The 14135-nt window shown below is 33.1% G+C and overlaps 1 protein-coding gene across 1 annotated transcript in view; it reads left to right on the forward strand.

Annotated features, from left to right (window-relative positions):
* Positions 1-14135, forward strand: part of enc (R3H domain containing protein encore) — a 277287-nt gene that overhangs the window by 100332 nt on the left and 162820 nt on the right. Inside the window, exon 5 of the mRNA XM_089106565.1 lies at positions 3355-3616. Within this exon, the coding sequence (XP_088962691.1) occupies positions 3355-3616 (262 nt within the window). The remainder of the gene's footprint in view (positions 1-3354; positions 3617-14135) is intronic.

The raw sequence follows: 14135 nt of genomic DNA on the forward strand, positions 1-14135 counted from the left end.
TACCAGCCTTCAGAATAAAGTTCTTGAAATGCTTATTTTATCAAGAATCGAATGGTTCGCTGAAATTAATAATCTTTTTCCAATTGAACGGACAGGCTTCAGAAAAGAAAATTGATCTGTGGATAATATCATTTACCTTAAAAATTATGTTTGCAACTTTGTTATAACCAGACAGGTCACAATGTCAGTCCTGTAGAACTGCCCAGATGCCTATGATTTTGAGTCCCCTTCTGTTCAATTTCTATGTTTCAGAATTCCAATTATCTCGCTCATGGTTTGGCCTTTAGCCTACGCAGATGATTTGATTATTTGGAAGTCTGGAAAGGATATTGTATTTCTTCAAAGCCTTATTCAATAGGACCGCATTAGTTCAGATATTCTCTTCAGCTTTTGGTTTTCCAATTTCAATTAAAAGCCATTATATTTGCTAAGTGCTCAAAAAATCTTCCCAATCCACTTCAAATTTTCTCTAGTGAAATTCCATATTGCAAATCAGTGAAGCTACTTGGCCTATGGATATATTCTAAAAAGTTATGGCATGCACATACTAATTCTTTGAAATCCATGATAATTTGGAGTTGGATTTTTATAAATTATATATCCGATCTAATCTAGAATAAGGTATCTAATTGTTCTCTATTTTTTCCTGATCTGCATTTGAAACCTTAGAATCTTTGAAAAATTCGGCCATCCAAATTGATCTCGGTGAGCGCAGACACACTCCATTGTCTAAATTAAAACAACTATTTAGTTTCCCTAAGGGAAATAGTATCCAGTCAAAGAAATAAATATTTCTTGTAAATTCAAGCTTATGGAAGCAACCATGCTGTGTATAATCATACCTTTGCTTTGAAGGCAGCTTGCATTAATGGCCATTCATCCGGGAATCAGTTTCAATTGGAGGTCCAAAATTGGAGTCAGTATTCCCCCTATGCGTACCCTATTACTGAAACTCCGTTTTGGGATGAGTCCACCTATTTGTCAAGCAGAACTTATTCTAATGAATAAAAACCAAATTCCCAATCAGGAGATTCAGACTATTCTGGCTGAACAGATTCCAAAGTTGTACCCTAAACACAGCACAATCTATTCAGTTGGATCTGTTCAGGGTGAGAGAGCTGGAGCAGGAGTATGTATTACATCACCGAACCTTAACCTTGATTCTTCCCTTACTTTGGGATCTTCCATTTTGTCAGCTGAATTATGTGCCATTCCCTTGGCCCTAGATGTTCCAATAGATTATAGCATTGTAGAGGAGAATATTCTTTGCCTTTCTGATTCCAAATCGGCAATACTGTTGCTTAAAAAAAAAATTAATAGAATTGCCAATGATAAGGACCTATTCAACATTAGAAGACAGCTTCTGAACCTCCAGGCTAAAGGCAACCAGATTTATTTCCAACATGTTCCAAGCCCTAAAGGTATCAAATATAATAATACTATTCATTTACTGGGAACCAAGGCTTCTTTGTTAAACCCAAGTCCTGTAGCTGATCTAAATTTACTTGATATTATTAGGCAAAGATCGAATGTTAATCGCAGTAAATTGATTGTATATTCTTTTTTTACTAGATTACGCATAGTGCTATATTACCGTCTGAAATCGGGTGCCCTTCTTCTTATTAGTTTGTATTTTAATTAGAAGCTACATTCCTCCGCTCTATGCTGGGTCTGCTTCTTAACCAATGAGACTATCCAGCATGTCTTTTTTGATTGTCAGCCATGGAGGGTGGAGACTATTTCCCTTTAACGCCTCTGCTATATGGCTAATATTCCAAATACCTATGCTACAATCCTGAATTCTAACCTGCCTTGGCCCATGGACAGAAAGATTTTTAAGACATCTATTGATATTTTAAAGAAGAATCTAATTGATCAGTGTTTATTACTACATAAAGAAGCCATTAAAAAGAAGGATGTTATTCCTCATTTGATTTGGACAGTGCAGACGAGAGCGGGAGTGAGTGTGAAGAGGCTTATTGGTACTAGCCAGCCTATAGGTCGTAAACTGCCAGCCTATAGGTCGTCACTGATAGGTCTATGCATCATCTTCACAATTCAAGGAATATTAATATTTTATTTACTCCATCGGTGAGGTCTGACTCTTATCCATTAACTGCTTGTCATATCGTTTCGAATAGCCTACCTGAGTCAGCTCAAGAATATCACTCGTTTGGCAGTTTCAAAACAATTTTAAGAAATTCTTTCATGTCTTGATGTTTTATGTTTATAATTTTTTGTCATTATTACTTTTTTTGGGGTGGGGGATGGTTGATCCAAGCCTGGGTTAGAAATGTTTGTTGTCAGGGCTGTTGAGTTTCTTTAACATATCTTGTGGCTTGGTTTCAAATATATATTTGGAATTTTTCTTAATTCATTGGACAGTCCTATGTCTTTTTTTGGTGGGGGGGGGGGGTCTTAAAATCTCTTATTATTGGGTCTTTAAAAAAAAATTTTTCTTTGTTTTGTTTTGTGTGTGTGTTGAGTCTTTGAAAGGTTCAAATACATTATATTGAAAATACTTTTCTTCTCTTTTGTCTAGTATTTGTGTCATTTCTGTTTTTCCTCTGTTTTTTCCTGGCCATAGAGCATCACGGGGGATTCTATATTGAAGTGTTTTTGTCTTAAATTTGTTGGTTGAATAAATTGATTGATTGATTGATTGAAGCCACAAATGAAGAAAAGCAGTTAAATAAGGCTTAAAAATGATTGCTTATATTAACCATGAATGAAGGCCCCGCGCAGTATTATTGCCTTTGAAACCGAGAAGCTGAATATTTAGCTTTTCAATAATTCTAAATCGCCTTAATGTCTTAGATTTTTCCCGCGGTTACATTTTTGTTATTTCGGGATAAAATTTTTATTTTACGCTACAAGAAAGAAACACTACTTAACCGTGGCACGAACTCTTATGTTCGTTGAAAAGACGGCTGCATCTTTTTATTTTCATTCGAGTGAACCCTCTCTCAATATTCAAGCTTCACTGGTATGGTACAATCTTTGGAGAAATCAACAAAGAAACCAAATAAATAAACGCTAGCCCATGACCATCCTTCTGGAAAATTAAGCTAAAAAACGAGGAAATTCAAATAAAGGTAGTAAAGACCGGCGTTAAAACTTAAAACGAATAGTTTCATTTCGTTTACTATGAAACGAATGAAACGAATAGTTTCGTTTCATTTGGAAACATTTGTACCTTATATTTAATTTTCTTCGTTTTAAATACCATGTTCAGGGTTGCCCTAAATATGAGGAGGGCTGCAGCCTCCAAAAAAGAACGATGCTTCAACACTTCAATACTTAGGGACTTTACTTTTTGAAATAAAAATAAGAACACTTTTTGCTAAATTTCAGGCGAACTCACCACAAATTCCCACCGATGTCATCTTATCATAGAATGCTCGTTCACCGAGTTGCAGCATATTTCGGACTTGAACATAACGTCGACCAGTCTGGCAATGCTGTCATCGTAAATAAGACTCGTGGAACAAGAATTCCAGATCCTCCGTTTAGAGAAATGATACGGGAAAATATCCCATTTACAGATTCTCAGACATCAAGAAAATTGCTTCTCAAAAAGGATAGTTCCTCCTTTGAAGATAGTGGAACGGGAAAAGTAAGCTGATTTAGCATTCTATGCTGCCGATTTATTTCCAGAAGATATGCTACGTAAACTGTCTAATGCATTTTCCTATATTTGCAAAAAATAATTCCCACCTTGATTGTTTTACAGAAGTTGAAGAAAGGCAAATACTCCCTAAGATAGATAATGTTTGTTAAACATAGTTGACGAAATATATAAAAATTCATACAAAAGGCCCATCATTTAGTTTATGGATATCCCGTTGAATCCCTCTTTTTGGAGGTAAAAGCAAAAAGCAAAATTATGTTTTTGCTTTTTATTCAGAATTATTTTGATCCAAACGTTTTACTGGTTTTTGAAACGCATTGCGTTTTTTGGAAAGATCTGAATTACTTTCAACCTTTTTTTTGGGTTTATTTCTTTAGAGGTTTAATTAGGTGTATTAATTAAATTAAACTAGTTCAGGTATGCTATGTATTATTGGGTTCAGGGTCCTTATGTGTTGTATTAAATAATACATCATCAGTTTTTAATTGTCAAAACAATGTTATAAAATGTTCCTTTGTAAAAAAGATAAAATATAACAGTAGGGAGGCCCTATCGACTCGTGACGGTGCACCATATTTGGGCATAGAATCCATGTATCTATGGTTCTAATCAATGAGGATGTTTTTTCATGGTTTTTCTCACTGTTGATGGATGTTTCTTGGATGTCAACAACAATTGCTGGATGTTTCTTTGGATGTCAACATAAGTTCACATCAACAATTGCTGAATTATTGATCGAGTCTAACGGGACAGGGTCAATGACACCTCTTTAAAGGTCAATTTGATTGTTGTTTCTAAGCGTATTGATCGACTCTAACGGGACAGGATAATAACAAGGTGACATCATCAGATAAGGAAATTTCAATTTTGGAATATTCTTATCAGAGAGTTGAAAATACAGACAGGAAAAGATAACTGATTGACACAATTTCTCCATGAGACAAGATAAATTTGAAAGTAGAAACGAAAATGGTAAACCATCTGAGGGAATGCTAACTCCTATTAAGAGATACATATAATTTTTTTATTAGGGTGGTTCTCGACTGTGTTCGGTATGATACACAACTACCATTTGAATAGTGTTATAAGGTCCCCTACCCCAACCCCAAAGGGCCCCCTAAAGGCCCCGCGGGCCCCAAAGAGCCTCCTCCCCTCCCCTTCTCTCTCCCTCTCCTCCCCCTCCCTCCCCTCCCCCCATTTTTTAATACTTTTTTGCGCACATGTGTTTTTATGTTTCAAAGTTCATTTTGGATCTTTTTCGTTGAAATGCAAGAGTTGAAATATTTCAGTAGTGTTTTGTTGTGGTTTACCATTTCACTGTTACATTCTCTTGATGTTTCAAAGTTCATTTTGGATCTTGTTCGTTGAAATGCAAGAGTTGGATTATTTCAGTAGTGTTTCGTCGTGGTTTACCATTTCACTGTTACATTCTCTTGATGTTTCAAAGTTCACTTTGGATTTTTTCGTTGAAATGGAAGAGTTTGATTATTTCAGTATTGTTTTGTCGTGGTTTACCTTGTCACTGTTACATTCTCATGATGTTTCAAAGTTCATTTGGATCATTTTCGTTGAAATGGAAGAGTTGGAATATTTCAGTAGTGTTTTCTCATGGTTTACCTTGTCACCTGTTACATTCTTTTGACGTTTCAAAGTTCATTCTGGATCTTTTTCGTTGAAATGCAAGAGTTGGATTATTTCAGTAGTGTTTTGTCGTGGTTTACCATGTCACTGTTATATTCTATTAATGTTTCAAAGTTCAATTTGGGTCTTTTTCGTTGAAATACAATAGTTGAATTATTTCAGTAGTGTTTTCTCATGGTTTACCATGTCACTGTTACATTCTCTTGATGTTTCAAAGTTCATTTGGATCTTTTTTGTTGAAATGCAACAGTTAGATTATTTCAGTAGTGTTTTGTCATGGTTTACCATGTCACTGTTACATTCTCTTGATGTTTGAAAGTTCATTTTGGATTTTTTCGTTGAAATGCAAGAGTTGGATTATTTCAGTAGTGTTTATGTCCTGGTTTACCATGTCACTGTTACACTCTCTTGATGTTTCAAAGTTCATTTTGGATCATTTTCGCTGAAATGCAAGAGTTGGATTATTTCAGTAGTGTCTTCTCATGGTTTACCTTGTCACTGTTACATTCTCTTGATGTTTCAAAGTTCATTTTTGATCTTTTTTTTTGAAATGCAAGAGTTGGAATATTTGATTAGCGTTTTCTTGTCGTTTACCATCTCTCAGTTACATTCTCTTGATATTTCTAAGTTCATTCTAGATCTTTTTCGTTGAAATGCAAGAGTTGGATTATTTCAGTAGTATTTCCTCGTGGTTTACCATGTCAATGTAACACACTATTGATATTTAAAAGTTAATTTTTGATCTTATACTTTTAAATGCAAGAGTTGGATTGTTTCAGTAGTGTCTTCTCATGGTTTACCTTGTCACTGTTACATTCTCTTGATGTTTCAAAGTTCAGTTTGGATTTTTTTTTGAAATGAAAGAGTTGGATTATTTCAGTAGTGTTTTCTCATGGTTTATCATGTCACTGTTACATTCTCTTGACGTTTCAAAGTTCATTTTGGATCTTTTTCATTGAAATAGAAAAGTTGGAATATTTCAGTAGTGTTTTCTCGTGGTTTACCTTGTCACTGTTAAATTATCTTGATGTTTCAAAGTTCATTTTGGATCTTTTTCGTTGAAATGTAAGAGTTGGATTATTTCAGTAGTGTTTTGTCGTGGTTTACCATGTCACTGTTACATTCTCTTGACGTTTCGAAGTTCCTTTTGGATCTTTTTCGTTGAAATGCAAGAGTTGGATTATTTCAGTAGTGTTTCGTCGTGGTTTACATGTCACTGTTACATTCTCTTGTTGTTTCAAAGTTCATTTTGGATTTTTTTTTTGAAGTGCAAGAGTTGGAAAATTTCAGTAGTGTTTACTCATGGTTTACCTTGTCACTGTTACATTCTCTTAATGTTTCAAAGTTCATTTTGGATCTTTTTCGTTGAAATGCAAGAGTTGGATTATTTCTGTAGTGTTTCGTCGTGGTTTACCATTTCGCTGCTACATTCTCTAGATGTTGCAAAGTTCATTTTGGATTTTTGTCGTTGAAATGCAAGAGTTGGAATATTTCAGTAGTGTTTTCTCATGGTTTACCTTATCACTGCTACATTGTCATTGACGTTTCAAAGTTCATTTTGTATCTTTTTCGTTGAAATTCAAGAGTTGGATTATTTCATTAGTGTTTTGTCGTGGTTTACCATGTCAATGTTACATTCTCTTGACTTTTCAAAGTTCATTTTGGATTTTTTTTTTGAAATGCAAGAGTTGGATTATTTCAGTAGTGTTTTCTCATGGTTTACCATATCACTGTTACATTCTCTTGATGTTTCAAAGTTTATTTTGGATCTTTTTCGTTGAAATGCAAGAGTTGGATTATTTCAGTAGTGTTTTGTCGTGGTTTACAATGTCACAGTTACATTATCTTGACGTTTCAAAGTTCACTTTTGATCATTTTCGCTGAAATGCAAGAGTTGGAATATTTCAGTAGCGTTCCTTCACGGTTTACCTTGTCACTGTTGCATTCTCTTGTTATTTCAAATTTCGTTTTGGACCTTTTTCATTGAAATACAAGAGTTGGATTATTTCAGTAGTGTTTTTTCGTGTTTTACATGTCACTGTTACATTCTCTTTATGTTTCAAAGTTAATTTTTTTATTTTTTGTTAAAATTCAAGAGTTGGAATATTTTAGTAGTGTTTTCTCATGGCTTACCTTGTCACTGTTAAATTATCTTGATGTTTCAATGTTCAATTTGGATCTTTTTCGTTGAAATGCAAGAGTTGGATTATTTCAGTAGTGTTTTGTCTGTGGTTTACCTTGTCACTGTTAAATTCTCTTGATTTTTCAAAGTTCATTTTGAATTTTTTTCGTTGAAATGCAAGAGTTGGAATATTTCAGTAGTGTTTTGTCATGGTTTATCATGTCACTGTTACATTCTCTTGATGTTTCAAAGTTCTTTTTGGATTTTTTGGTTGAAATGCACGAGTTGGATTATTTGAGTAGTGTTTTATCGTGGTTTACCTTGTCACTGTTACATTCTCTTGATGTTTCAAAGTTCATTTTGGATCTTTTTCGTTGAAATGCAAGAGTTGAAATATTTCATTAGTGTTTCGTCGTGGTTTACCATGTCACTGTTACATTCTCTTGATGTTTCAAAGTCCATTTTGGATCTTTTTCGTTGAAATGCAAGAGTTGGATTATTTCAGTAGTGTTTTGTCGTGTTTTATATGTCACTGTTACATTCTCTTGATGTTTCAAAGCTCATTTTGGATTTTTTTTTAAATGCAAGAGTTGGATTATTTCAGTAATGTTTTGTCGTGGTTTACCTTGTCATTGTAACATTCTATTGGTGCTTCCAAGTTCATTTTAGATCCTTTTCATTGAAATGCAAGAGTTGGATTATTTCAGTAGTGTTTTGTCATGGTTTACCATGTCACTATTACATTCTCTTGATCTTTCAAAGTTCATTTTGGATTTTTTCGTTGAAATGCAAGAGTTGGATTATTTCAGTAGAGTTTTGTCCTGGTTTACCATGTCACTGTTACGCTCTCTTCTTATGTTTCAAAGTTCATTTTGGATCTTTTTCGTTGAAATGCAAGAGTTAGATTATTTCAGTAGTGTCTTCTCATGGTTTACCTTGTCGCTGTTACATTCTCTTGATGTTTCAAAGTTCATTTTGGATTTTTTTTTTGAAATGCAAGAGTTGGATTATTTCAGTAGTGTTTTCTCATGGTTTACCATGTCACTGTTACATTACCTTCACGTTTCAAAGTTCATTTTGCATCGTTTTCGTTGAAATGAAATAGTTGGAATATTTCAGTAGTGTTTTCCTGTTGTTTACCTTGTCACAGTTACATTATTTTGACGTTTCAAAGTTCATTTTGAATCTTTTTCGTTGAAATACAAGAGTTGGATTGTTTCTGTAGTGTCTTCTGATGGTTTACCTTGTCACTGTTACATTCTCTTGATGTTTCAAAGTTCTTTTTTGGATTTTTTTTGAAATGCAAGAGTTGGATTATTTCAGTAGTTTTTTCTCCTGGTTTATCATGTCACTGTTACATTCTCTTGACGTTTCAAAGTTCATTTTGGATCTTTTTCGTTGAAATGCAAAAGTTGGATTATTTCAGTAGTGTTTTTTCATGGTTTATCATGTCACTGTTAAATTATCTTGATGTTTCAAAGTTCATTTTGGATCTTTTTTGTTGAAATGCAAGAGTTGGATTATTTCAGTACTGTTTTCTCGTGGTTTACCATGTCACTGTTACATATTCTTGAAGTTTCAAATTTCATTTTGGATCTTTTTCGTTGAAATGCAAGAGTTGGATTATTTCAGTAGTGTTTCCTCGTGGTTTACATTTCACTGTTACATATTCTTGACGTTTCAAATTTCATTTTGGATCTTTTTCGTTGAAATGCAAGAGTTGGATTATTTCAGTAGTGTTTCGTCGTGGTTTACCATTTCACTGTTACATTCTCTAGATGTTGCAAAGTTCATTTTGGATCTTTTTCGTTGAAATGCAAGAGTTGGAATATTTCAGTAGTGTTTTCTCATGGTTTACCTTATCACTGCTACATTGTCATTGACGTTTCAAAGTTCATTTTGGATCTTTTTCGTTGAAATTCAAGAGTTGGATTATTTCAGTAGTGTTTTGTCGTGGTTTACAATGTCACTGTTACATTCTCTCGATATTTCAAAGATCATTTTGGATTTTTTTTTTGCAATGCAATATTTGAATTATTTCAGTAGTGTTTTCTCATGGTTTACATGTCACTGTTAAATTCTCTTGATGTTTCAAAGTTCATTTTGTATCTTTTTCGTTGAAATGCAAGAGTTGGATTATTTCAGTAGTGTTTTTTCTGTGGTTTACCATGTCGCTGTTACTTTCTATTGTTGTTTCAAAGTTCATTTTGGATCTTTTTCGTTGAAATGCAAGAGTTGGAATAATTCAGTAGTGTTTCGTCGTGGTTTACCATGTCACTGTTACATTCTCTTGATGTTTCAAAAGTTCATTTTGGACCTTTTTCGTTGAAATACAAGAGTTGGATTATTTCAGTAGTGTTTTGTCATGGTTTACCATGTCACTGTTAAATTATCTTGATGTTTCAAAATTTCATTTTGAATATTTTTCTTTTAAATGCAAGAGTTGGATTATTTCAGTAGTGTTTGTCGTGGTTTATCTTGTCACTGTTACATTCTCTTGATGTTTCAAAGTTCATTTTGGATATTTTTAGTTGAAATTCAAGAGTTGGATTATTTCAGTAGTGTTTTGTCGTGGTTTACCATTTCACTGTTACATTATATTGATGTTTCAAACTTCATTTTGGATCTTTTTTGTTGAAATGCAAGAGTTGGATTATTTCAGTAGCGTTTTCACATGGTTTACCTTCTCATTGTTACCTTTTCTTGATGTTTAAAAGTTCATTTTGGATCTTTTTCATTTAAATGCAAGAGTTAGATTATTTCAGTAGTGTTTTGTCGTGGATCACCATGTCGCTGTTACATTCTCTTGACGTTTCAAAGTTCATTTTAGATCTTTATCGTTGAAATGCAAGAGTTGGAATATTTCAGTAGTGTTTTGTCGTGGTTTACCTTCTCACTGTTACATTCTTTTGATGTTTGAAAGTTATTTTGGATTTTTTTTTGAAACGCAAGAGTTGGAATATTTCAGTAGTGTTTTCTCATGATTTACCTTGTCAGTGTTACATTCTCTTGATGTTTCAAAGTTCATTTTGGATTTTTTTATCGTTGAAATGCAAGAGTTGGAATATTTCAGTAGTGTTTTCTCGTGGTTTACCATGTCACTGTTACATTCTCTTGATGTTTCAAAGTTCATTTTGGATCTTTTTCGTTGAAATGCAAGAGTTGGATTATTTCAGTAGTATTATCTCATGGTTTACCTTGTCACTGTAACATTCTATTGATGTTTCAATGTTATTTTGGATCTTTTTCGTTGAAAAGCTAGAGTTGGAATATTTCAGTAGTGTTTTCTCATGGTTTACCTTGTCACTGTAGCATTCTCTTGATGTTTCAAAGTTCATTTTTGATTTTTTTTTGTTGAGATGCAAGAGTTAGATTATTTCAGTAGTGTTTTGTCGTGGTTTACCATGTCACTGTTACATTCTCTTGAAGTTTCAAAGTTCATTTTGATATTTTTCGTTGAAATGCAAGATTTGGATTATTTCAGTAGTGTTTCGTCGTGGTTTACATGTCAGTGTTACATTCTTTTGATGTTTCAAAGTTCATTTTGGATTTTTTTTTTTAAATGCAAGAGTTGGAATATTTCAGTAGTGTTTTCTCATGGTTTACCTTATCACTGCTACATTGTCATTGACGTTTCAAAGTTCATTTTGGATCTTTTTCGTTGAAATTCAAGAGTTGGATTATTTCAGTAGTGTTTTGTCGTGGTTTACAATGTCACTGTTACATTCTCTCGATATTTCAAAGATCATTTTGGATTTTTTTTTTGAAATGCAAGAGTTGAATTATTTCAGTAGTGTTTTCTCATGGTTTACATGTCACTGTTAAATTCTCTTGATTTTTCAATGTTCAATTTGGATCTTTTCGTTGAAATTCAAGAGTTGGATTATTTCAGTAGTGTTTTTTCTGTGGTTTACCTTGTCGCTGTTACATTCTCTTGATGTTTCAATGTTCATTTTGGATCTTTTTCGTTGAAATGCAAGAGTTGGAATAATTCAGTAGTGTTTCGTCGTGGTCGACCATGTCACTGTTACATTCTCTTGATGTTTCAAAGTTCATTTTGGAACTTTTTCGTTGAAATGCAAGAGTTGGATTATTTCAGTAGTGTTTTGTCGTGGTTTACCTTGTCACTGTTAAATTCTCTTGATGTTTCAAAAGTTCATTTTGGATCTTTTTCGTTGAAATGCAAGAGTTGGAATATTTCAGTAGTGTTTTGTCGTTGTTTACTTCGTAACTGTTATATTCTATTGATGTTTCAAAAGTTCTTTTTTGAGCCTTTTTCGTTGCAATGCAAGAGTTTGATTATTTCAGTAGTGTTTCGTCGTCGTTTACCTTGTCACTGTTACATTCTCTTGATGTTTCAAAGTTCATTTTGGATCTTTTTCGTTGAAAGTCAAGAGTTGGATTATTTCAGTAGTGTTTTGTCGTGGTTTACCATTTCACTGTTACATTATATTGATGTTTCTAAGTTCATTTTGGATCTTTTTTGTTGAAATGCAAGAGTTGGATTATTTCAGTAGCGTTTTCACATGGTTTACCTTCTCATTGTTACCTTTTCTTGATGTTTAAAAGTTCATTTTGGATCTTTTTCATTTAAATGCAAGAGTTAGATTATTTCAGTAGTGTTTTGTCGTGGATCACCATGTCGCTGTTACATTCTCTTGACGTTTCAAAGTTCATTTTAGATCTTTATCGTTGAAATGCAAGAGTTGGAATATTTCAGTAGTGTTTTGTCGTGGTTTACATTCTCACTGTTACATTCTCTTGAAGTTTCAATGTTATTTTGCATCTTTTTCGTTGAAATGCTAGAGTTGGAATATTTCAGTAGTGTTTTCTCATGATTTATCTTGTCACTGTAACATTCTCTTGATGTTTCAAAGTTCATTTTGGATTTTTTTATCGTTGAAATGCAAGATTTGGAATATTTCAGTAGTGTTTTCTCGTGGTTTACCATGTCACTGTTACATTCTCTTGACGTTTCAAAGTTCATTTTGGATCTTTTTCGTTGAAATGCAATAGTTGGAATATTTCAGTAGTATTATCTCATGGTTTACCTTATCACTGTAACATTCTATTGATGTTTCAATGTTATTTTGGATCTTTTTCGTTGAAAAGCTAGAGTTGGAATATTTCAGTAGTGATTTCTCATGGTTTACCTTGTCACTGTAGCATTCTCTTGACGTTTCAAAGTTCATTTTGGATCTTTTTCGTTGAAATGCAAGAGTTGGAATATTTCAGTAGTGTTTCGTCATGGTTTACCTTGTCACTGTTACATTCTCTTGATGTTTTAAAGTTCATTTTGGATATTTTTCGTTGAAATTCAAGAGTTGGATTATTTCAGTAGTGTTTTGTCGTGGTTTACCATGTCATTGTTACATTCTCTTGATGTTTCAAAGTTTATTTTGGATCTTTTTCATTGAAATGCAAGAGTTGGAATATTTCAGTAGTGTTTTGTCGTGGTTTACCTTCTCACTGTTACATTCTCTTGATGTTTCAAAGTTTTTTTGGATCTTTTTCGTTCAAATGCAAGAGTTGGAATATTTCAGTAGTGTTTTCTCATGGTTTACCTTGTCACTGTAACATTCTCTTGATGTTTCAAAGTTCATTTTGGATTTTTTTTTCGTTTAAATGCAAGAGTTGGAATATTTCAGTAGTGTTTTTTCGTGGTTTACCATGTCACTGTTATATTCTCTTGACGTTTCAAAGTTCATTTTGGATCTTTTTCGTTGAAATACAAGAGATGGAATATTTCAGTAGTGTTTATTCATGGTTTACCTTATCACTGTAACATTCTCTTGATGTTTCAAAGTTCATTTTGGATCTTTTTCGCTGAAATGCAAGAGTTGGATTATTTCAGTAGTTTTTTCTCGTGGTTTATTATGTCACTGTTACATTTTCTTGACGTTTCAAAGTTCATTTTGGATCTTTTTTGTTGAAATGCAACAGATGGAATATTTCAGTAGTGCTTTGTTATTATTTACCTTGTCACTGTTACATTCTTTTGGTTTTTTAAAGTTCATTTTAGATTTCATTCGTTGAAATGTAAGAGTTGGCATATTTCAGTACAGTTTTCTTGTGGTTTACCTTGTAACTATTAAATTCTCTTAATGTTTCAAAGTTCATTTTGATTTTTTTTTCGTTGAAATGCAAGAGTTGGAATATTTCAGTAGTATTTTCTCGTGGTTTACCTTATCACTGTAACATTCTCTTGATGTTTCAAAGTCCATTTTGGATCTTTTTCGTTGAAATGCAAGAGTTGGATTATTTCAGTAGTGTTTTTTCGTGATTTACAATGTCACTGTTACATTCTCTTGATGTTTCAAAGTTCATTTTGAATCTTTTATCGTTGAAATACAAGAATTGGAATATTTCAGTAGTGTTTTCTTGTGGTTTACCATGTCACTGTTACATTTTCTTGACGTTTCAAAGTTCATTTTGGATCTTTTTCGTTGAAATGCAAGAGTTGGAATATTTCAGTAGTGTTTCGTCATGGTTTACCTTACCACTGTTACATTCTAGTGGTTTTTCAAAGTTCATTTTAGATTTCATCCATTGAAATGTAAGAGTTGGCATATTTCAGTACAGTTTTCTTGTGGTTTACTTTGTCATTGTTACATTCTATTAATGTTTCAAAGTTCATTTTGGATTTCATTCCTTGAAATTTACGGGTTGGAATATTTCAGTAGTGTTTCGTCGTAGTTTACCTTGTCACTCTTACATTCTCTTAATGTTTCAAAGTTCATT

The sequence above is a fragment of the Artemia sp. Qi Xiang Cuo genome, chromosome 21 (genome assembly GCF_049724085.1).
Source record: "Artemia sp. Qi Xiang Cuo chromosome 21, ASM4972408v1, whole genome shotgun sequence".
In the NCBI taxonomy this organism is placed as follows: Eukaryota; Metazoa; Arthropoda; class Branchiopoda; order Anostraca; family Artemiidae; genus Artemia; species Artemia sp. Qi Xiang Cuo.